Source organism: Fukomys damarensis, unplaced genomic scaffold (genome assembly GCF_012274545.1).
Source record: "Fukomys damarensis isolate Sample0158 unplaced genomic scaffold, DMR_v1.0_HiC HiC_scaffold_4, whole genome shotgun sequence".
Classification (NCBI taxonomy): Eukaryota; Metazoa; Chordata; class Mammalia; order Rodentia; family Bathyergidae; genus Fukomys; species Fukomys damarensis.
In genome coordinates, this window is record NW_022900916.1 from 8,391,981 (window position 1) to 8,417,432 (window position 25,452).

The 25,452-nt window shown below is 38.1% G+C and overlaps 1 protein-coding gene across 1 annotated transcript in view; it reads right to left on the reverse strand.

Moving 5' to 3' along the window:
* Nucleotides 1-25,452, reverse strand: part of Reln (reelin) — a 295,852-nt gene that overhangs the window by 108,794 nt on the left and 161,606 nt on the right. Inside the window, exons 17-20 of the mRNA XM_033755897.1 lie at nt 21,711-21,777; nt 17,813-18,046; nt 16,996-17,157; nt 11,983-12,219 (exon numbers count right to left, since the gene is read on the reverse strand). Of these exons, the coding sequence (XP_033611788.1) occupies nt 11,983-12,219; nt 16,996-17,157; nt 17,813-18,046; nt 21,711-21,777 (700 nt within the window). The remainder of the gene's footprint in view (nt 1-11,982; nt 12,220-16,995; nt 17,158-17,812; nt 18,047-21,710; nt 21,778-25,452) is intronic.

A 25,452-nucleotide genomic window follows, 5' to 3' on the forward strand; every position in this document is an offset into this window, starting at 1 on the left:
ATTTAGAAATATGGGCAAAGTAGAAGAATCAGCATAGAACAAAAATCGTGATCAACCACACAAGCATGGACTTTTCTATTACTTCCATGTTCTTTTATGTAGACAAAGAAGGTTTCCCCAATTTTTTTTTTCTGTGACAAATGCTGCTTTTATCTTCCAGGGTTAATGCTCTTTCTAGTACCTTGTTAGGAGAAAGAGGCATCATTTAAATTGTTTTTGCCTTAAAGGTGCGCCATGCTGCCTGGTGTCCTGAGAGAAAATGTAGAGCAAAGTCTCAAGTTTGCACCTGATCTGAAGGGTGTGCAAGGCACCCAGAGCCTCTGAAGCCATCGCACTTCCACTATGCTCAGTTATCTCCCTACCCCAAGCTTTCTGAAATAATTTAAGATTATTTTTACCATCAGCCTTTTGTAAATTCCTCCCTTTGAGATGGTTTGCTGTCCTCAAAATTCTAGAAGCAGAAGGAAGCACTGTGTTTTACACACACTGTCAGCACCCGACCTTCGCGTGGGGACAAAGGTAACCCCGAACTTGGCTGAAGACCAGAAGTACACAAACCCGAGAAGCACAGAGTGCTCTGAGCTACTCTGATGACAGTGACTTTAAACATGTCAAAACATCAAGAAAGAAACAAGATATGAATTATACAAAATAACAAGCTAAGAAAGCACAACGAGGGCAATTAAAGGATGACAACAAAATTCTTGCTTAGCACTGGTACAGTCAACTGGTGGAGTAAGAACCCAGTGTTTCTGGTGTTTCCTGTTGTGGGTAGGTCCTTTTGGGTCAGTGAATCCAACTGCCAGCCACATCCTTCCTTCCTAGTCACCTTCCTAGTCACCTTCCAGCAGCTATGTGGTCCAGTGCAGCCACATGGCCAGCAACGAATTCTCACCAGTGAGACACAAAAGCAAGATGCTAAGCAGATTTACACGTTTGGCTTTATTATAATCTTTTAAAGGGGACGATGCAACTGGCCACCGTGGCTTCAGCCTGCTGTTCCTAAGATCTTCCTTCCTTTCTGCTGGGACTGCACTCATCCTGTGGCAATAATGGAACAAGAGTGCAGGGAAGCCTCTCTGCTGAGACTGCAGCAGAAGGCAGAGAGAGCATGGATCCCCGATGGCCTTGTTAAGACACACTCCAGCCCTAGACTTTCCATCCAAAGATTGCTTGTTATAAATGACAAATAAGCCTCTTTACTTTTGTTTATGCCACAGTCAGCCTTTTCTTATTTTTATTGTAACCTGGACCAAATGCAATTCCAATACACCTGCCTTACTTCATCATACTATATCCATCGCAATGGCTTAATCTGAAACGAAATAACACAAGAAAAGCACAGATGTCCACGATTTATACTCCAGTGCCATACTTGAGGGCTTCTGATTTGTTCAAGACTGGCGGCTGAAAGCCAGTGATGTTAGGTTGGCTCTTTCCTTCCTGAATGTTCACACTCAGCTGGGATTTTGTGGGGCAGAGAATTTCATGCATTGCAATCCTTTAATTTACAGAATTGCTCCTCTTTGCCACTTGGTGAAGTCGTTATGTTTATAAAGGTAAAAATGAAGCTTAACTTCTTTTCTGTTAAAAATTACAGGAATGGAAAAGAACAACCGACTTCCACATTATGGGAGAAATTCTGGAGACAGAATGCATTGGGAATCAGCCTTAGTTTTATTCATGTTGACTTGCAAGACAGCCTCAAAAATCAAGGAACAATCTTTAAAAGTTCCTGCATCTAATTACAAGATTTAAATAGAAAAAGGGATATTTTCCCTCACTAGGACAAAACTACCCCATCTCTCCTGTTTTTCTACCTCCAAGAAGGCCAGTGCGTGCTCTACTATGGCACGAATCAAGTGGCTAACACTACTATGTGGGTCCCGAAGCTGTAAGTTTGGTTTGCAGTTCAGCTCCTCTGCCCACCCTGATCCCACCCTGCCCTTGTTTAGCCTCAGGTATTGCTGAGAATCTGTTTTCTAACCAGGGTGGAATCATATCTTATTCATTTCTGGAGCTGGAAAGACAGGACCATGCCTGAATCTCACAGAAGCACACTGTGTGGGCTCTGTGCTTTTCCAATAGCTAGGCCAGGCCACTTGGGAGAACACTGTGGACCCTTAGCACTGTGTGATGGAGAAGGAAGGCTGACAGGCACAGTTGCTGGCCCCAGGGTCCCAGTTACTAGAAAGCCAGACTCTAGACCTTCTGATTTCCACTTTGAAGTCTTTTACTCTGTCAGAACTATGGAAGGCTCTTGGGGAAATGTTTGTTAAATAAAACGAGCACATGAGTGAGGTCTCTCAACTGGGGAGCAGGCAGGTTTTACAAAACTACAGGTACTTAAACGCTGTAATGAACACTGACAAAGTTCTAAGGTGACCTGCACTTTAAGAAACCACTTCCTGTTTCCTCTAGGGTCTTTCTTCTGTCTCCGGAAATAAAAAAGTTCTTTTACATGAAGGCAGACGCATGTGAACAAAGTACACGGTGAATGTCTGGTCCACAAAATTCCTTAATAGCAAATTCTTGTCCAAAAAGCCAAATCACCTGGGGACTGAGCCATTTTTTGACAAATAACCTTACATTTTAAGAATATTTGGGTTAGAAAGTTAATATGGCTGAAATCTCATTACAAATGCGGCACAGGAGAAGATGCTGCATCAAGATTTATTTTTCTTATAAACCTAAGCAATCTTCTGTCATTTTCAAGAATCTTACAGAGAACAACAGCTTTGCAGAAATCTTTTCCAGGGAAATGAAAGAGCTGTACCATGGTATTTTTGTTTTGATGCCATTCAGAAATTCTCGTCATTTTTAAGAGATGTGAATGAATCTGATCTTTTCTGATATCGTTCTCTTTTTGGCTATAAACCACCAACAACACTTTTACTAGATTTCACACAGAAACTGGATGTTGCAGGATAAAGATGGAGTTTTTAACTTAGTTGTTCATTCTCTGATATTATATTTCAAAACAAAATAATATTTTTTTAGTGAATCATATATATTTTACATGTATTGGAGAAGCTTTTTTAAAATAGTAAAAATTTAACAGTTCCACTCTCTGGAAATGACCACTGTTAATATTTTGATATAAATACTTCCATCATTTTTTCTTATGCTTACATATGTAGACTCACTCATTTTTCATTTTAAAATTAATTTTGAAATAGAAAATCTATTTTTCTGTGAAAACTATGGCTAGATATTGTCATTTTTAAATGCATAAAACCAACTTTAAGTATAGAAAATTCTGGAAGTTGTATCTACTTTTTACTGTTATAAAAAAAATGCTTCTGTAATATGTATCCTTGTGCATCTTGGTGCACTTGCCAAATTATTTCCTTAGAGGAAATTCCTAGAAGCAGAATTGCTTAGCGAGAGCAAACGCATGCTGTAAAAGTTGACACTTACTGCCGGGCTGCCCGCCCCCCAAAGGGCTGTACCAGGTTATATTTACCAAGAACATTAACCACGACTAAGCTGACAGTTCTTAGCATCTGTCAATACTGGACATTGACAATACTTCTCATTTTAGATATTTTATGCCTAACACCTTTAAATCTACATATCTGATGACTATGGATGCTAAAAAGCTATTTGTATTTACCAGCTATTTGTACTTTTGTATATGAGTGAATAGGTTTTTTTCATGTACTGTGTTCACTTTTAAAAACAGAGTTAAACTTTCCCTTACTGATATGTATCAGTTTTTCACATGTAGGGGAGGTATAGCCCATCATATATGTTAAAAATATCTCCTGCTCCCAATCTGCTGTAATGTTTTTCCTTCCCCAATTGCAAGTGTAATTTTTAAAGTAGTAGGATACATGACTCTAATGGTGCCTTATTCTTTTTATGAGTGTCTGTTGACATTGCCTTGAGTTAGTTCAATATCTACCTTTTACCATTAGTGTACAACTTTATAAAGCATATTAAACTTTGCCTATTAATTATCTCCTTTTATTTGTCTAGGTACTCATTTTTGTTTGCAATATTGATCCATTCAGGACTAAAGCAAAATACTAAAATCATACTCGAATCATGGAAGTTGTAATTTTCCCTCTGCAGTTTGAATAGGTAGTTTTCTGCAGGGTGAGGTGGCCCCTGATGGTCTTCATCTTCCTGTGGGCTTCTCCACAGTGCACCACCTCTGCTACTGGTCTCCAGCCTCCGCTCCATTCTGGAGTGCAGTGTGGCCGGAGCAAGGGGTGAGAGGCTTTTGCTCGTTCTGCTTTCATCAACTTAACTTGCCTCTAGCTTTATGCCCTTCAGACTCTCATTCATGTTTCAGGGTCCAAAAATGGCCAGCATTTTCTTTGCCACACTGCTGAGATAATTTCAGTGTGTGTGTGTGTGTGTGTGTGTGTGTGTGTGTAGACAGAGAGATGTTGACTTAACATGTTCTACACATGGATAATCCAATCTATCAATATTCCCTTTGATGATTTAGCTCAGTGGTGTCAGCGCCTGCCTGGCAAACACAAGGTCCTGAGTTCAATCCCCAGTACAAAAAAAAAAAAAAAAAAAAAAAGAAAGAAAAAATTTCCCCTTGGTATGTTGACTATCTTCTTTCAACTAGTTTTTCAATGGGACTAATCATCTAAGTAAGAACTTTCCAAATGCCATATTTTATGACAAAATTATAAAACTTCATTCAATCCACAGCTTCAAACAAATTTGGAATTACCCTGTGTATTGTCTTGTATCGTGTACTTATTCAATCTGTCATTTAAAAAGTCTTTATTGACTTCTGAGTGGCCAGATCAATCCTTATTTATTTAGTTAAGATTTCAGGGTAATGTTGTCATCAAAGATATTTTGGAACTGATGTGTTTTTAGCATCTGTTTCCAGCTCCTTTTATAGGACTGATGTCTAGCACCTGCTTTATTTTGCTTATCTTTACACTTTTTATAGAAAATAAAGTAAGCTTATATTCTTCAGCTTCTTCATTTCATGTTCATGAAATTTGGAAATTAATATATTATTTTTAAAGTAAGAAGTAAATTCTTTGGGCCAGGGATTTAGCTTAGTGGTTCCACTGCCTGCCTCACAAGCATAAGGTCCCGAGTTTGATCTCTGTTAACAAAACAAAACAAAACAGAACAGCAGGGAAGAAATAGAATCTTTAAGTTAGATAAAGTCTTGAGCAATAAAAAGCTGCTTGGCTGTTATTTATCCAGCTTTTATAGAAATCAACCTCTTTTCGTTCAAAACTTACCCTAGTACCAACTTTCTCTGAAGGTCGATAACTTTGTGTGCAGGAGACAGAAGTGGGGGAGTGGGTCCCCTAAGAGACAGGCTCTCTGCACGTAATGGCCACGGACCGCAGATGAACACTTCTCTTTCTAACCAGATCATGAGCACCTACACAGTGGTGGGTACATGGGAGACTCTGTAGGGAGCTCCAGGGAGTGGCCCCCCATCCCTTCCTCAGGTGTCCAGAGTTCCATTTACAGCCCAGACACCTCCTGTGTTTCCTGGGGACCAATCTCATCCAATTTAGAATTTAGATTCCAGCAGCTAAATAACTTAAAACAATTTAATTTTAAAGTTTATAGAAATGTGTTGATAAAGTGGTTTTGAAGAGTTCTGTCAAGTCTGAGCTGACAAATCTTCATGTTCCCCATCTAATGGCTTTTTCTGAAGGCAATATTCAGCAGCTGGAAAAAACTGAGGCAGAACAAGGTAACCACCTGCGGAGTAGCAGGTGGAGGGGCAGCGGGCACAAACAAACAAGGCTGTGGTTGAGAGAGATAAGGACGGGGAGACTGACAGGCAGGGAGGGTGAGTAAGGACCCAGAGGAAAGAGCTGGGCACAGTTCCGCGGGGCTAGCTGGCCTCCTGTCAGGAAGTGTGTGTGCGCGCCTTTTCCAGTGGCAGCAACTCCCTGCCATTTATGAGGGGATGAGGGCCGCAAGGGTATGCCAGCTCTTCCAGTCACTCCTCTCTGCCCGTGCTTCTATCTCCATCAATACGGTCATCCTCAGAGCTGAGCCGGGTGAAGCGAAGGTGGTCCATCCACATTTAACCCCATCATTAGCAGCTGACCTTTCAGCACTCTCCCATTGTCTCGCATTGCTTCTTACATTTTCACCTTGCTTTTTCCTTCGCCTCGCCTCACTTCCTCTCAGAGAGGACACAGGTCCATCTAGTCAGCCCTGACAGCCCTGACTGAAAATGTTTAGCATGGCAGAGAGAGTAGAGGACAGAGAAAGTGCATGAGGGAATACTGAAATTCTGTTTCCTTTTTCTATGTATGGCCATGTGCATTACTTACAGAAGAGTAAAGTAGAATTATTTTAAGACTTTATAAAGAAATTTGAAAATTTCATCCCACATCAAAGCAAATATTTTAAATGCAATTGTGTCTCACATTAAATGCATATTCTTTTAGTAGTAAAAAAAAATCTTCAAATGGATTTTTAGTATTTTCCCTTTAAATTTTATTTGGCTACAGATAATTCATTTAATACATGTTTGGCTATGATTTCCCAGCATACTTAGAAATCTGACCAAAAATTATTTCCCAATATCACGAAATTTTATTAAATTCAGCAACTAATGAAGTTGGCAAAATGTTATATTTTATGAGCATTTGATTTAAATGCATTTGTCATTTTAATGACATGTTTGCAATTGTTCTATTTTGGAGACAACACACATTTTCCTAGCTCTCAGTATTTTTTTCCAGATTCTGGAAAGCGTGGAAGCCCAATCTGTACCAAAAATGAATAATGGAGCAGCCTCCTAGGCAGAGGCATGGCTGGGGCAAAGGTGCTGTGGGAGGAAAGAGGTTGGCTTGCTGTGGAGCAAGAAGGAAGATGGTGACCGGCACGGACTGAGTGGAAGGCGGGGAGGCAGAGGCAGAGGTTGAAGATGGTCACCCGCTCGAGACCCAGTGCCTACCAAAGGGGTTTCATGATCTGTTGTTTATAGGAAGTGACTGTCTCAGACTATTCCATTTCTCTTTCAACAATTCACGGTACCAATGCTTTCTCACCTTTTTATTGTAAATAAACTGCACTGAAGTTAAATTATGAAATAAACAGAGTTTTAGGATCTTTTATGTTTGGGATTTCTTGCTAACCTAACCACCTACCATTCACAAAATCTTATCTACAGTAACATGTCTGGTACTGCTGGAACGTAATCCACAGAAACGATGTTTGGTATTTAGATAGCAAAACATTAACAAAAATAAGTATAATCACCATTATCTTTCCCCAACTAGATCTAGTTTAGATGAGAAAAATCTTCCTTAACATATCTACTTTGAATTCCTTAAGACTCAGATACATCTTCTTTTTGCCTTACTGAAGCAAAATGACATTTATCAGCTTTGAATAGTAGAAAAATCCTTCCAAAATGTGGACCTAAAAGCAACGTTACAGATACGAGTTTTCTTTCCTTCAACCAGAAAGTGAAGGAAATGCAGATGACAGGCGCTTTCTATCCGTGATCTCACTGTTTACAAGAATCTTGGAAGTAGGTGTTATCGAGCCATTTTACAGGTGAAAAGCTCAGGCTCAAAGAAGCTAAATACATTTCCCTGAATGGTTGGTGTTACTGTTTGATACAGGGGCATATCTGATGACTGAGAAACGAAACCACTACAAGTCATCTTCTGGGAATTACAAAAGAATGTGCTAGACCAATATTCTCACTCTATGCTCAACTCCTAGCCCATAAGCAGCTGGCAATGGAGTAAGAGATAGGTACGGGGCAGTGATTAGAGTTGGAGTAAGAGGCAGAGATGGCATTAGGTCATGGATGGCAGTACAGACCATGTCAACTGGTCTCTTGAGAGAAAGAAGGTCATTGAAGGGCAGAGACCATGTATTTAAATGTGTTTAAAGGACAAAGACTGGATGAGAGACAGGAACTTGTAAGTAGGGATGCCTGTCAGTTATTTCCTGTTTTGATTGAGTTGCTTTGATGCAACATTCTTAAAACAGCTCAATCAAAACATAACGCTCATTAGTAAAAAGTGCTCTGCTTTTTATTTTCCAAGCTTATAAGACTTGGGTTTGTGACCTCAAAGTTTATGTTTCTACCACACTGTAATTGCTGTAAACAATTGCCAATCCTAACATAACAACTAACCCCTCAAAATTGTACACATTTTAAAACCAAGTCTATATGATAGCAATATCCCTCCTACCTGTTATATCTAGCTAATTTATTAAGTGGGACAGAGGAATGCTAGTGTCACTTGGCTTGTATTTAGATATCCCCCCAAGACCTCATATGGTCATAGGTGGGGCTGGATCTGGGGTGTGTGATGCTCGGATTAAGAGTGTGTGGTTACTAAATTAGTCCACTGATTTGGTTTGCCATAGTTCTGAGTGTGGAAATGGGAAGGCCCACCCTGGGTGGGTGGTACCACCCAAAGGGTGGGTAGCCTGGAAGGGCTAAAAGGCAGAGGCAGGCCCCTGCTGCTGCTGCTTCACTGCTTTGCTATCTTAGTGCTTTGCTGCCTTCTGCCTTCCATGAGCTTTTTCTCTTCTGCCGTGCCAACCTGCCTGGGAGGCAGCCAACTATGGACTGAAACCTCTACAAACTGTGAGTTACAATAAACTTTTCCTCCTTTCGATTTGGGTGTTGGGTATTTTGTTTCAGCAATGAGAAAAGTAACTAAAACCCTTGGTGTTACTGTTAACAGTATTAGTGAAAATCTTTAATAAATCATAATTAAAAGATCCCTATAATGATCATATATTGATAATATTAATAACAGAATTATTATTGAAATCTAAAGCAGACAGAGGTTCTGTTTCAGATACTATGTATGGAAAAAAAAGAAAAGTATTACCAATAATTAAAAGCAATTCATTTGTCTACTAAAAGACTGTGCTCAAGGATGACAAGCTGTAAAGTGATTTACAGCATATTGACTGTAGCCCTTCTAATGAAAAAGCAATTGTCCAAGTTTTCCCAGGAGAATACACTCCGTAACAACAATCCACGCTCATAGAAAGTCATGAGCTAGAAAATGAGAAGCAAATGAACTCACAGCTGGAAAGAGCCAACAATGATTAACTCACACCCGCCATTCAGTACAGACCATCTCTATCAGTCTCTTGAGAGAAAGAAGGTCATTGAAGGGCAGAGACCACATATTTAAATGTGTTTAAAGAAATTGTACTTAGTAAGATAATCTGCTCCAAAGATTTTTAATTAAAAAATTAAGCACATGTTTTAGGACTAGGAGGTGACAATAAATAGCTGGTCAACATCATTACTTGAATTTCAGTGTTGTAACAAGCATTTCTGAAAAACATGACTGAAGAAGATTTATACTGAAGTTTGGATAATACATTCCTCAAGAGCAGTGGAGAGAAAATAGCATCATTAAAAGGGGTTTTATTCTGACTCAGTGGCTAAGAAAATGGGAACAGTTTGAGATCTTCCATGCAGTTTCATTTGAATGAGCAGTGAGCATTTTTCACGTCCTTAATAGAAGAGTTAATGCATTTCTCTAGTCTTATTATCACTGCCAGGGGATCCTCTCTGTTGTTTTGTGACCAGGACAACTCCTTTTCGTTTCAGAGATCAAAAAGTTGAACTTGATTGCTCACACGTTGTTGTTAATAAAACTCCTCCAGTGCTGCTGAAGGTGCCCATGGGGTTGTAAAATTGTTTATATTTTCTTATGGTTTTCTATAATTACTGTGATTGTACTTTCACAAAGTAAATGTATCTCCACCAATTAAAGCAGCGGCGGGTTAAGAATATTCATTAGACTTGTGTGAAAGGATATTGTTCTCAGGGTTCTGATCAAAGCAAAAATGAAACTGCTGTCATCACGCATTCAACCCAAGTGTTAAATTAAAATGCTCAGCAACTTTGGAGTTTATTTGAGCAGATGTTAACTATTTATGAAAATAAACATGATACAGGACTTGCATCCATGATATGACTCTTTGTTGTATTAAAAGTGCTGGAAAAAAAAGAAGCCCTACACAAACTTGTGAGATATAGTTTATGGTATGTGACCAATTTGAATTACTGTTAATTCAGGTCAATTTCAGTTTTCAGAAGCATGAAATTCTAATGAATCTCATTTTAGTCTATATCTTTATATCTCTTTATTTGCTTCACCCATTTATTTTCTTTGGAGGCTAGAGGACTAGACAGGGCATCCATAGAAGTAAGCATCTGAGGCTATCAGACAGAAAGTGTACAATATAACCTTTCCTACTTTACTAAATAGAAATTCCATTCTCTCTAGTCTGACATGCTTGAAGCAAAAGTGACCAGCTGTACTTCCATTCCATTAGCTGTCATTTTGATGCTAGAATTTTAGCCTGCTGTGTGTGAGATGTGACTGTACATGCACAATTCCCATCAAAGGTAATTTTCTGTGCAATGGTGTATAAAATTTACCGCTAATTATGATAAGGTCACTGCTGGGTCATTTATGATATGCTCTCTGGTGACAATGGTGGCGAAGAGCTTTCGGCATGATTCATCTGGAGTAATTAAATTGGTCTGACCACGACTCAACAGAAGTCTCTTAAGAAAGTATTCCTCAATCATGTTTGCAGTTCTAAAGGGACCTAATGAGGGGCAGTATGCACAGTCCTGAAGGTCGTGAGTTCTGAGACCTGAATTTTATTGCAGGATCTCCAGGCCTAGAAGATACTACACGATTGTGCCCCTAGGACATCTCTTGGCTTCCATCCTTGAAAAGCACTCTTTTACTACCTAGCATGCTGCACTAGTATCACGGGCCTGCCTCCTCGTCCTCGAACATGCTGTGGTCCTTCTTGCTTTAGGGCCTTTATACACAACGTTTTCTATAGCTGGAATTCTGTTTCTCCAGATCTCCACATGGCTGCAACTTCCTTGTTTTTCTGCCCCTGACCTCCCTTATTGGGAAATGAATGAGTCCAGGGCCTTCATAAAGAGCTACATCCCCAGATCTTTTGAAAAATGTTTTATTTTGAAACAGTATATTACCAAGTAGCTAAGTTGTCCAGTCTGGGCTCCAGTTTGTGATTTCTTGCCTCAGCCTCCCAGAGGGCTGCACACAGGCAAGCAGCACCACAATTTTTCCAGAGCAATTTTCCCAATCTCTAATCAGTGGAACGTATCATATCCACTGTCTGAACAATTCAAAAGCAGTCTCCTATGGCAGACTGTTGGAAGTTCCCTTTTCCAGCAGCCAGAACCTTACACTCTAGTTAATCAATGTTGAATCATCTTACTGATATGAAGTACCAACTAATCACAGCTGAAATTATTTGTTTGTTGTATAATTAAATTTGCATATGCTCATAGGGGAAAAATCTAAAGGGCACCCTAATTAGGGGACCATGATCTTTAAACTCTATTGGCATTAGTTACGGCTCAATATGGGTGACATGGCTTTAAAAGGACATCTCAATACAGGCTTAGAAAACCTTTTGGACTTCATGTCAGACAACATGAAAATAGAATAACTTAAAAACTACTTAAGAACTACTTAAATTTTTTTTATTGAAATAGTAACTATAAAAATTGCAAAAATATAAATAAAACCATTAGTAGAGTCGTTTCACCTTTCACTGTTATCATCATAGTGATCTATAAAGGCAGAATAAGGTGATCATTTTAGTTATTAGATTTTTTTTTTTTTTTTTGTGATACCAGGGATCAAACTTGGGTCCTTGTGCTTGCAAGGCAGGTGGCGGAACCACTGGGCCAAATCCCCGGCCCTAATTATTAGTGCTTTCTGAAGAGATTTTATATGTAATTTTGGGAAACAAAATTTGAGATTAATGAATATGTTTATATTTATTTAAATCTATCCATATTTTCTTTCCATTTCTCCCTACCAGGACATAATAATGCAGATATGACAATGACATTTCAAGTGGCTCCATGTGCAGTAAATATTTGTCAACAAATAACTAGGTGCAGAGTGGCCTGGAAGAGCATCTTCATGCTCAGTCTTCTAATGCAAACTGTAACAACAACGCAATCCTCACCATAGGGTCCAGTCGTGGCCACAGTATGGCTGAACGTTTCCCAGGTAGAAGCCCAGAGACTGAGTGACCTCCACAAGATTGGTAAAGTCAAGGCTGATGCTGTTGAATAGAACAGATGTCATGATAATCTCATCAACAGCCCACACGTCTTCTCCCTGGGAGGAATGATAGGGCTGCCACCATCTGAACTGAATTCCAAACTGTCTTGCATCATCTGGTAATTCTACGGAGATTATTCTACAGAAAAAGAAAGTTAAAATTCAGATTACCTTGGTGTCTTAACAAACATATTTACAGCAAGACAGTCCCCTTCCTTGAAGTACAGTGTTAAAAAAGAGTTCTATAATTACAAACATGTGTATTTGACTCCAGTGTCTTTTTTTTTTTTTTTTTTTTTTTTTTGGTACTGGAAATCAAACTCAGGACCTTGCACTTGCCAGACAGATGTGGCACCACTGAATTACATCCCTGGTCCTCCAGTGTCTTCTAACCACATCCAAAAATAGGACTGTGCTTTCACCGATGTGCTCTCAGGAAAGTGAACTCAATAAAACCTCTATCAAAGTGGCAGAACTCATCTGAGCCTGGGAAAGAATCCCAGGCAGCTTTTTACACATATTATAGTTTGGGGCTGGGTGGAATCATGGCATTTTCTCCTTCCCGTGAGTTTGGCATAGTGTGCATTGGTCACTTGCTATGTCACGGCAGCTATGACAACAAACCTGTACCTGACAAATGGGGAAGAAAATTAAGAATAATATCTAATTTCTAGGAGCAATTATTGTACACAGCAGCAGAAACCATACATTAATTGCCAGGGCAATGACATCTGCTTGAAAGCTCCATAAATCACAGTACCACGCAGCTCACATCCACATACAAGGGGAGATGTGAAGGAAACACCAAGTGGAACATTTGTCTCCATCAATGTCCAATTAAACTCCAGGAGAAGTGCTTTCCGTAAGTGCACATTGAATGGACTGAGTTTTTTTTCTTTTCTCTTAGTGAGCAAAGAAAAACTTCCTCAGCCGAGTGACTAGCTGGATGACTTGAAGACAAATTACTTAAATTTTTCCATTTTCAAAGCTGCTTTATTGAGACGTTAGGTTGATTTTCATATCTTCTTTATGTAAAAAACTATATTAACCACATATAGAAGATAATTTCTTACATCTTAAAAGTTATTAAAGTCGTATTTTTTCCCTTTAAATAATTTGAACATGGATACACAATCTAGAAGAACAGGACCACTGATCCTAGAAAAAGTAAAGTCTGACAGAACCTTTTCAATGTGAGAAAACATTTTTTAAATATTGGGAAATAAATATGCAAATGAAAAAAATATAATTTTTCAAATTTTAAGTTGTATTTATGATTTTAATACCGAAAAGGAAATACAGAAGGCAGCTGTGCTAACCACCATACCACCAATGCCAGCGGTGTGACCATGTCTACTTTCTTGTTATTTTTTTCTCTCACTGAGTTTACTGGTACTTTTTAGGTATACAGTACATTTACAGCTGTCATTGGGATCTTGTGTCTGTTTTTACTTTTTTAAAGCATAATAGGATATGGTTAAAAGAATATTTAACTTTAGCTCATTTGTAACATTTAGAAGTGATTTTTGTTTTCACTTTTTTCATTAGTATATGTTTGTGCAGAGATATAAATTTAAAAACACTTTTTAAACTAAAAACTTATTGATTGGAACATTTATGACTTTTAAATACCTTCCATCATCAGCTGAATATATTTACTGATGGATTTTATTAGACGAGCAAAGCTTAAATTAAGTATTTTAGTAATTTTCACTTTAACTTTTAAAATAGTTGTTTATTAAATGTGTACACATTTATTTATACTAATATGTTAAGCTGAATAAAATAATCAATCTATATTTAAACTGGCTCAACAATGAAAGCTGACTTAATATATTTAATTAGTACTGTTATTAGAAAATTATAATTATCCTTCTGGTGATAATTTTTAAAGCAGCTGATTTTCTCTCTGGCAAAAATAAATATAATTAAACAGCAGCTGAAAATAGAATTTTCAGGCAAGTTCTAATGAAAACAGAGAGTACTATATGTGCATGTGATAGTGTAATTAAAGTGATCAAGATTTTCATGGCGAAGAAGTTAGACTGCAGGTCTACAATCAGATTCCAGTTAGAGGACTCGTAATGCCAGTCAGTGAAACCCAATGACTGAAGAATCTGCAACCACAAGGATACCTTTAAAAGCCTCGGCGCTTTCCCAGGTTAAACTGGGAAAACAGTTTCCTTGTGGCAAGGGCCAGAGACTTCTGTTTTTCACTTTGTACCTAAACCAGTACATAATAAGGACTCCACAAACCTTTTCTACACAAAGTTCAATTTATGAGTGTACCCCTGGTGGAGATGAGAAGACAGAGGCATGGGATGTTAAGCAGATTCTAACTGACAATATCAGAATTTGGACATATAAACTTTGTTCTAAGTCTTGCTTTTAACCTCTGCGTCACGTCTTGGGGTAGGGTGGGACTTTCTGCTCATTTCACTATTTTTTCCATATCATACTGGCTGGTTAGAATAGCTATAGTGAGTGCTATTTGATTAGACTTCTACAAATAAGAACCCTGTTTCAACTTTCCTTTTGTGAGTAGGTACTAAGTACATTATTTTTTTAAAAAAGATGTTCAATAATTTTACAGAATTGGGTGACATGGTAAAACAGAGATCAAATATAATAACCAAGACATAAACTAAGATTCGACTGTAATAATTTTAGAATATAAAACCCCTATAATTAACAAAACACTAATTTTAGTATCCTCAGCAACATAATATTTTACATTAATAAAAGTACCAAGTAGTTTGCAAGTCATTTTGATCCATTTGAATTAAAAGACTAACTCAGATATATTATTAGGCTTTAAATTTACAAAATAACAAGCACGTAGAGTTCATTTATAGAATGAATCATAGACAGGCAAATTATCTGAAATGATCTAGGAGTAATAGTGGGTAGTTAACTAGCATATCTATTTAATGGATCATGCTTCATTTTTAAACAACATGGTAATAAGGGACAGTGCAGAATTCATAGCAATCATAGGCAGAGATTTATACTGTGGGAAATATAGCAAATGGCTAAAGGAATCAAGATATATTTAACTTTCACAGGGAGAATCTCTATGGTTTGTATTATTTATCATATGGAGTATAATTTAGTATTTATAATATATCAAATTCTACTTCTGCCATGTCGCCTTTTATTAATATCTGTAAGAGAGAGGGAGGGAGGATGTGTCTCATGAATTGAGAAACATGTTTAGAAAATGAAATTCTACCATTACCATGGTCTCCTTAAAGAAAAAAAAAAACTCCACTCTGATCTTAATCTCTCAAACTATGCACATACCTAATACTGAAAAGCCACCTCGATTCTGCCTAGAAGAAAAATGTTGCTGTCAAATGGCAGGCAAGATTAAACATACCTTTGAAATAGCACATTAAATGTGTAATTATTTTTCATATCAACAAAGATTAATTAAATTTCATGATATTGATTGATTACTGAATTTTGCAGCTGTCCATCCTTGTCAGAAAAAAATATTGGTCTTGAGGTCAAGTTAACTTAGGATGGGGATATTTTCTTTATGCTTTCAATACTATCTTGATTTTTGCTTAATTTTCTTTTAATGCTTAGTACAGATAGTCTATAAGATGTTTCTTTAGGGCTCATGTATCTCTACTGAGAAAGATGAACTTGGCTTCACATTTTTGCATATATAGGGAAAATAACCCAACACAGCTGGTGCATTCTTAACATTTTATCATGTATAAAATTTAGGGCGTAGAAGCCATTAATTATTCTCTCTGTTGCAAGCTACTTTGTTTTCTATGAAAGTTATCATCTGTTTACAAATATTTAAAAAAAGGGGTGGCCTAAGACAAAATTTCAAAACATGTAAAATGTTATCAGTGCTTTTCTCTTCTCTTTTTGAGCCCTGTCTTTTTCTGTGATGCCAGTGCAAATCTAAGTAGCTAACACTTTCTTGCTTGTCATCTTCAATGATTAAAAGTACTTCCAAGAAGGGAAATGGTGCTAGTTCTTTACACGCCACTGTGAATGTAAACTACTGTTCACCCTCTCTGATGAATTTTTTTTTTTTTTTTTTTTTTTTTTTTTGCCAGGGATGGAACTCAGGTCCTTGCACTTGTGAGGCAGGTGGCAGCACCACTGAACTAAATACATGGCCCTCTCATGAATTTAACTTTATACCCTAAATTTGAGATTTCTCACTCCCTGCTTCCCTTGCTTTTTAAAAAAGGAGTTTCAGTGAGCAGCGGAACAATTTTTAGCAGAGGAGAATATCTTTTGGGCACTTGCGAAATTCTATCACCAAGGGTGGTTACTATTCTGCTGACACTGAAGGATGGCCCCCCTCAAAGTAAGGTTTTAAGCTGACAATTCTGTCTATAGGTCCAGAAATATATGAGTTAAAGGAAAATAGAAACTCCTGAAGAAAGGACTTTAAACAGATTTTCACACCTATCTTTGCCAGGGACTACATACATACTAGTAATTCTTTGCACTGATTTTCTGGTTATATTACATGCAAAATTTCAAAACATCTTTAGTATCAGATTATTATGTCATGTAACTTACAACATAACACTGCTAACACATATTTGTTAACACTTTGTAATTTAGTGCCATATTAAAATAATATCTAATAGTTCACATTATAGTTAAATAAAAATAGTGTTAACTATTTTCTTTCCTCAACATCAAAATACTTCCTTTAAATGCACATTTCAAAATAGGATAAATTCCCTCAAATTATCAGAAATCTTGGGGAGTAAAGATGAGAAGCATGTGGTTTCCCTGTTTTTCACTGTAAGAAACATCAGTCTTGTCCTCTCCATCTCTCAACAGAAAAATATTTAAAATCTTCCACTATTTAAATCACAATTTTCCTAGGAAGGACATATCACACTAACTGTTTTCTCAGTGCTTTCCAACACACCTGGGCTCGTGATAGTTGAGATAGGAATAGTGCTCCAACAGTTTCCAAGTTATCCCATTGTCGTAAGAGTAATGCAATAAAACTCCTTCACCAGGCTGGTCGGGGGCCCTGCAGGTGCTCAGAACAGACTTGCTTCCCAACCTCAGGGTGAACTGGAGAAACCTAGACACGGAGTACCCACAGTTAGTGTGTGTAGAAACATTTTTACTCATAAAGTTCTTTTCTGTTTTAAGACAATTTCAAGCAAATTTAAGTGAACTACCCCAAACATGTAGTTTTCTACTCTTTCTTTTACAAATCTGTTAGCAGCATCATTATGAGGTGAATGAATGTTTAAGAGATCAATGTGCATATTTTATATACAGGTGCACCCACAAAAGTCTATGTTCGTACCTATTTGTACACTACGTACTTGTGTACATACACTGAGAATGCCAATCATTCCTTTACTACATTATTTATTAGGCACTGAGGGAAGGGAAGATGTGGGGTAAATCTAATCAGCCTCTGCAAGCTGTCAAATAAATAAAACTACATGAATAATTAACTAGCCCTTGGCTTAAGAACACAGTTTGGATGGGAACATCTCATATTTTTAAAAATACAGTCAGTCATTAGGATCTCAAAGTCACTGGTGAGCTTTCTAATTTATTAAAAACTAGAGTGAATTATCCCTAAGTAAACTGTAAGCTCCATTCCATCCTGGTTAGAAACTGGAAGATGTAGTTGTAAAAGAAAGAGAACACAAACTGAAAATAGGTCCAAGCTCAACATCCATACCTGCTGTGTGTATATATTCTCCCCAGCCATCACCCACCTGGATTGTGAGCTGTCCAGGAAGGACGTAATTAGCTGACGCCTCCCATCTTTGTTGAAAACCAGGGCCTTACCACTGGCTAAGACGCCACAACCAAAGCTAACTTCAGCACCACGGATAGAGTAAAAGTTGTGGTAAGAGGAGAGCCTGGAACTGCCAAAGCTTTCAGAAATAAACATTGGGAATGTCTGGGATGCCATTTCACAAGCAGGGCCAGAAAATCCAGGGTCACATCTGAAAGAAATGAAAGTAAATTTCAATCTTAAACTGCAGATCCTTTCAGAGATCCCTCAGTCTGAGAAGACTGAGGAGACGGGGGAAAAGGAAGTCTAGAGATCAGGATTTGACTGAATGGCAAACGAGGCTAACGGTATTTAGAGAGTGTTGAATCCAAATCCTGATAAAGGCTGATAGACTGTAAATATTCCAGAAGATTTGCCCAGCCCCACTGTGGAAAGTTATGTTTACAGTACTAATCCAGCACTCACCTTCAGTTATGACACGAGTTTATCTAAAATGTGTCTATTGTCTGCACATTTGTAACTTAAGATCTCTGTAAATGTATATTCCATGTATATAATTTTATTCACAATTTCGTTCATTTTATCAAAGAAACAATATAAATAAAATACCTTTAATAAGACATCTCGTTTCCTTTAGGAACAAATATAGAAATACACATTGTGATAGGAATCAGTTCAAATATTTGGAAACTACTGGAAAAGAAGTCTACCTTTAAGCAATTCTACTGAGACTGGTATTATAAAGGGAATGAGTACACTCTTGTTCTAGACAGAAGTCCTCAGCAGAACTGTGCTGCCTCTCCACAGGTTTCCAAGTGAGGGGTGCTTCTGGGAAAAGCAGCTTAGCTTCCCTCCCCAACCCCTGCCTGTGGGGTAAAGAGGAGCTGCATTTATGTTGGCTGACTAAGATATGGATGGAGCTCCCTGGGACCTCTCAGCCACAGATGGAACCGTAGTTGAATATCGGGAACTTCTTATATTTTAAGAAGTTCACTTATCAAGAATTGGCTGCAAATTCTTTACTTCTCTGTTTCTCTCTCACTACATGTTGCCCATTATAAAATGAAATGAGAGTCTTTTTCGGGTGGGGGACTGTCATGGAAGCACTCAAACTTCCTGAAGTCTCAAAGGAGCCTTTCACAAGGCAAGTACACGATTGGCAGAATGTGGAAGAGTCAGAGGACACTTCTCTAGCAGTGTCACTGAGACTGGGGTCTATGCTGGACTCCCACAGTGTCCACGAAATGTGTGAAAATGCTGAAATCAGCTGGCTTTTCATCAGCTTATCGAAGAAAACGGAGCTCAAAATGCCAAGTTCTCTGTAGTGAGGAGTTTGAAGGTTGCGTTGGCATCACAAACAGCGTTATGGAAGGGAGAGGGAAAGAAAGGCAATAAAGACTGAACAGTAATGTCTTGAAATGACTCAAACCGTTTGTCTCTTTCACATATAATTCACGGGCCTAGTTGGATTCTGAATAGCCACGTCATTTCTGAAAAGGATGAAAAAAATCAGCTAAAATGGTCACATTTTTAAAGTCATGAAACTGACTGTGGTCAACCATGACAATAAACTGGAATTTATGTTCCCCAACAGGAATACTGCCAGAGTGCACACCATGATAACTGCATTTTTTTGTGTGCATATCTTACACACATCTTCTCAGGACTAGGGACTGCGAAGAGTTGGTAACCATTTAGAGATGAAAAACATTGGAATCAGGTTCCACTTGGTTGTTCTGAAAATTTGCTTTTAATAAAATTTATGCAGTTTGGATAGAATGCTGATAAGGATTTCATTCATGATTTAAGAAACAAAAACATTTCTGTAGCCTTTGTTTTGGACTCAAATAGTAGGATTGTACACACACTGGAGATCTGAGGAATGACAGGAAGATCTCCTGACTCCAGATATAACCCCTACTAGTTCATCTACTTGCCCTCACATGTAGCATTATATTCAGCCACTGTGCAAGAAAACAGTCCCTTTGCAAAAGTACATGAATCACACTTGTGAATGAATGCAGGATGCTAAAACTCTTTGTCCTCAGCATCTCTATCAGGGTTAGGCTGATGAGGTTAGTGAAATGTTAGTTTAGAAATCCAGGTCTTGGATTGGACACAGTCAAGAAAGTATTAGGGAGCACAAGAGGATGGGATCATGGCAGCAAATAATGCTAATAAAGAGGGGAGCAAAACAAAGCTGAAGAGGTCCCAGATTCAAAGATCTGCCTCATGGAAAGAATAGCACTGAATACAAATTTCTTTTTTCTGTTGAAACTCAACAAGGTGCACATTCCCGGAAAAAGAGGTAATAGTCAAATATTTAGGCCAGCCACTAATGAACAAGGCTGATGAACAGTGCATGAAGCATCATCATAAGATGAAAAAAAAAAAAAAACCCAAAATTTCCACCTGACAAAAAAAATCTGTAAAATTGCAGAAAGGATAAAGAGCTATGATTATTCAGGATAATATGTGGCATCAAAAATGAGCGGTGCCTAAAAGCATACAACCACCATAAAAATTTCTCTTGTGTTAATTTTATGTGAGATGCAGCAAACAAGTGGACGGCCTGATTCTGGTTAACAGATGAAGACGACAACGTGAAGAAAACACAGCTGGTGTTTCAGGGATCCAATAAGTCAATGTTTTGGGGTGGCAGTTGGTGGTTTTATTAAAAAGCATGGAGATTCATAACCAGTTTTGAAATATAAACAAAATTTTCAATCTTTTACATATTTTATAAAATATTTTCTTTGTGCTATGATTTCTTTAATTAAATTCATTATAGTATAGTTTAAAATGTTGACCTTCCACTTCCATAGTGCATACAAGTGTTTGCTTCATGTATTTAATTTTTAAATAATCAGGTTCAAAGCCCTCTTATAGGTTCTCTATGCATTAATTAATTACCTAATTAATTAATGACTATTTTTGTTTGGAGCTGTTGAAAATTTATCTGTATAACAAAGACTGCCTGGGGCTCAGGAATTCCCACAGCATTTTATAATTAAATATTAATATGGGAATGACATAATAAATGTGAATATCTGTTCTTGGAAAAAATAGAACACAATTCATTAGTGGTGATTTGATATTCACTATTAATGTAGAAGTTTAGACCTTATGGTCAACATCATTGTTCTGTAAAACACTCTATAATCATTTTGAAGATCCAAATGATTTTCAAAAGTAAATAAGATCATGAAGTTATATTTAAAGATAATGAATTTTCTTATTGGATCTGCTAATTTGTCCTGGTCCAGTTACCTTTAGCATTTTTAAATCAATGCTGATTTTTAATAACTTTAAAAGTATGCTAGGAATTAAATATATGACTCATGAACACTAGGACACGGTTATGGAAAAGAATGTAACCAAAGACAGGAAAGGAACCCATGCAGTTATGAGGAATTCTAATTTGGTCACAAATTTACATGAGGGATGCTGAATTTGCTCACAATTTCATCTAATATAAATTTATTTATTAATGAACTTTCACTTATGAAATACATTTAAATTGCACTTAAGTTCTGTTTGAAGTATCCTATTTCTGATTTAAAAGATATCTCAAGCACGACATGGTGGTGTACGCCTATAACCCTGCCACCCCAGGCTCTGAGGCAGAAGGAGCAGATTGAAGCCACCTCAGGCAATTAGTGACTAGCAAGATTCTGACTCAAAAAAAAAATATATATATATATTAAAAAGGGTTGAGGGTGTATCTCAGTATGAAGGCCCTAGGTTCAACCCGTAGTACTGAAGAACAAAGAGAAGAAAAAGCCTTAAAGGGTATTAAAATGAAAACAACTCGTGTCTTCAATACATAAAACACATCCATCAGCCAGGAGAGCACAGAATTTTCAGATGCTTACTTGCAACCATGTCGAGTACACTGTCCTCTGCCAGAACAGAATTTGAGACACGATGGACCGATATAAACTGCAGAGAAAAAAAGAAATAATGTAAAACATGGCAGTATCTTGGAAAAAATCAAGAACATCACCAGCACACTTGTGTGAAGCAATACCTATGAAATACGGCCCACTCTATGGCTGCTGGGTAGCAGGACGCCAAGGTGACAGGTCGGATGATTGTGACAATATAAGAGCCTAGTCACAGGTCTGCTGAAACTGTTTAACTTCCACGAATAATCCTTTCAAGGTTAATGTTTCATGCCAAGGAAAATAGGCTATTATGATTGGGATTGCCTAATAGAGTCTTGCCCGCTGAAACAATTTCAGACAGAATATTTTGAGCTTGCGCTTTGAATGTTCTACAGTGTTTATATTCTTTATGTAAAAGTAAAGAATTTATAAAGGATCAATTTGATGTATCACAAAATGGAGGAGTAATTTCCATTCTCATCTGGGAAAAATCTATAACATGATAAATGACTGTTGCATATATTTCAAAATATAAATTCATCCTTGCTGGAAATACGAAAGTAAGAATCTGTCATTGAGCACAAAGACTTCTCTGTAATGGAGATTATTTTCCTACATGCTGAGCTTGACTGAGAATATGACGTTACATACCCAAATTCTAATATTTGGAATGCTTAAAAAAGGCTCAAACGGTAAGTTCTGAGATACTTAGACTCTGGTACATTTAAAAATATTAAGTCTTCTTATAATCAACACAATCAGTAAAATGAAATAGTGTATAAGTTGGTCAAAACCAAGGAATAAGAGATGCAATGCTTATTAAGAACTCACATATCTGATGTCAGGCATAAACGAATTTACTGTCCTTTGTCATTTTCTTTTCAGTTCTATAATCATGTCAAATATTTAAACAATTCTATTTTAAAATAAACTCTCCCATGGCTTATGCTCCTAGAAGCACACAATTCCCAGAACCAACTAATAGGAGCAGAAACTCAAATTACATGAAAAGGAGGAAAATGGAAAAACTTATGGGCGAAGAAAACTATGGGTGAGTAAGAGATTAAGTAGCAGGCTGCCTGGTTAAAGATACCGATTCAGGTGTCAGATAATCCTGGATATATATTCTGGCTTCACTAGAGAAACTTTGGGTAAGTAATAACCGTCAATATCCCTACTCTTTAAAGTGGGATGAAGATATTCCTCGGAAAAAGAGTATGTTGTCCTTAGCATGTACTACGGTTTAGATCTAAAAGTCCCCTAAAGTCTCATGTGTTCACAGGCGAGGCTTTTGGAAGGTGATCTGATTAGAGCGGCGCCATTCTTATCAGTGGATCAGTCTATTCATGAGTTCATAACTACACATGCTGTTAGGAGGTAGGGCCTGGTTGAAGAAGGCAGGTCATTGTGGGGAGACCTAGAAGGGAGGCATTTCAGAAGGTTTGAACATACTGCTAAAGAGGCCTTAGAACACTCTAAGCACAGACTGATGGGAGATTCTGGGGGAGCTCAGAAAGGAAGCATCTCTAAAGTTTTGGCCAAGCGGAGTGTGGCTGTTGAAAAGATCAATGCCATGAAAAAGGAAGTCAAGTGCTTTGCATCAGGACAACAGGAAAGGTCCCTCGATAGCACCCCAGGAATTGGCCAGATCTCACCCATGCAAGGGTACAGAAGGGTGAAGTCCTTCGAAAGACTGCTTTGAGAAAAAAATCTCTAGAGTGCCCTGCTTACTCAGGGCCGCCTACAGAAGTGTACTCCTGAGCTCAGGCACTCAGAGGCCACTGTAACTGTGGCTCAAGGGAGCGTGGCTACAACTTGAGCTGGCAGCTGACGTGGGCATCATCCACATGGTAGTGATTTTACAGGCATTCCGAGTGCAAGAGTTGTGAGGTCACGGAGGTGTCCACTCAGATTTCAATAAAAGGCCTAGGAGGCCAGGCAGGGAGCCCTGAAAGGGCAGAGCATGGAGCTATGAGTGAAGCTGAAGATGCAAGGTTCACCCAGGAAGCTGGAAATGCCAGGAATACGGAATGTCTCGGAGTAAAACTATAGGCAGTGAACAGAACCGACCTAACTAATAGAAAGGCCCTGTGGGCTGCCACCAGCAAGGCCAGCAGGGCTGCTGAAGCTCTGAGGATCTCACATCTCTCCCCAACCTTCCTGGCTGCTGGACATGGAGCTACAGGATTTAATGTTCTCTCTGTTCATTTTCAGTCTTGCTTTTGTCTGACTCCTTCATATACTCCAAGCCCCTTTTGGAATGGGAATGTTTACCCTATGCCATTGTATAATGAAAATAGATAAAACTGTTTTTCCTCATAGAGACTCAGTTTGCTCAGAGTCAGAGAATTTTGGACTTGCACTTACCAGCAGTGCAGGAGCTGATAAGACTTTGGCGACTCTTAGAAATGGACTAACTGCATTTTTCATAATGATAAGGACATGAGACTTTTGAGGGGCAGGGGCAGAATGTTATGGTTTAGATCTGACATGGTCCCCAAAAGTCTTATGTATCCAGAGGGGGAGTTGTGGAAGGTGAATGGTTCATGGGGCGCTATATTCATCAGTAGGCTCATCCATCCATGAGTTCATAGCTGCAGGCGCTGTGAGGGGCGGGGACTGAAGAGGAGGGCCACTCAACAGATGAGTTCTTGTCCCTGGCTCCTCCCTTTTCTCTCTAATTCCTGGCTACCATAGGTAGCCATGAGCAGTTTTCCTGTGCCATGCAATTTGACCCTGGCATTTCAGCCTTGGAGCCAACTTATCACACATGGACTATACCTTCTGAAATCATGAGCCAAAAATCTCTTCCTTTAAGTTTCAGGTTTTATGCATTTTGTCCCAGAGTTGGAAGAGCGACTCACACAGCATGACTCCGGGCCCCAAATAGTTATAATTTTGTCACCATGCTGGTGGAGTGGCCATCACCACCATCCTGTCCTATTATTTCGATGGGTTCCACTGCACAACAAATGCTGAGGAATGAGAAAGCGGCCCCGAACTTCATTAGCCTGGATAAACGTGAGTTTTCTTTCTAGCACACTTGATTTTATTGCTGCCAGAGGATCTGCTGCAGGACCTGTAAGAGGCAGACTACACTCTTCACACTTACTCTGCAGACTGCTCCATAGAATACCCATGTCATTTTCATCATAAAAATTCAACAAGAGATTTTCCAAGTCAATGAAAAAACAGCAAGTAAGACTTTAATCATCCCTCTCTACTAATGACGGAGTTGTTAGGACTTGTAGTAAAAGTTTACAGGTCATTGTTTCCCAAGGGTAAGAAAAAGATTAGTTATCTTCACTATTATCAGACATTTGGAAAAATCAAAATATGACAAAAATCATTATTTTCCCTGGGAATTTCCATTTTGCTAAGTTTTTTCAGGATAACTTTCAAAGTACTTTTCTTACATATTAGCAGGAGACAACTCTGTTGTGAAGGAAGAACACATCTAACAGAATTACGATACTGGCCCTTTTTGCCCTTTATGTTTCTTTTCCATCTGTAAGTAAATATATAGATATATTTAATATATTTATATATATGTTTATGTATTTATATATAATTATATTTCCCTCTATATGTCTCAAATTCTATAGTCAAACCAGGGAGATTTCAGGGGGTATTCGTTAGCACACATTTTTCTTGAGAAGGAATGAGTATGTTTCTTTTTTCTGCCTTGTGAAGAAATCTTTTTTTTTGTGAAAACCTCACACACAATGAT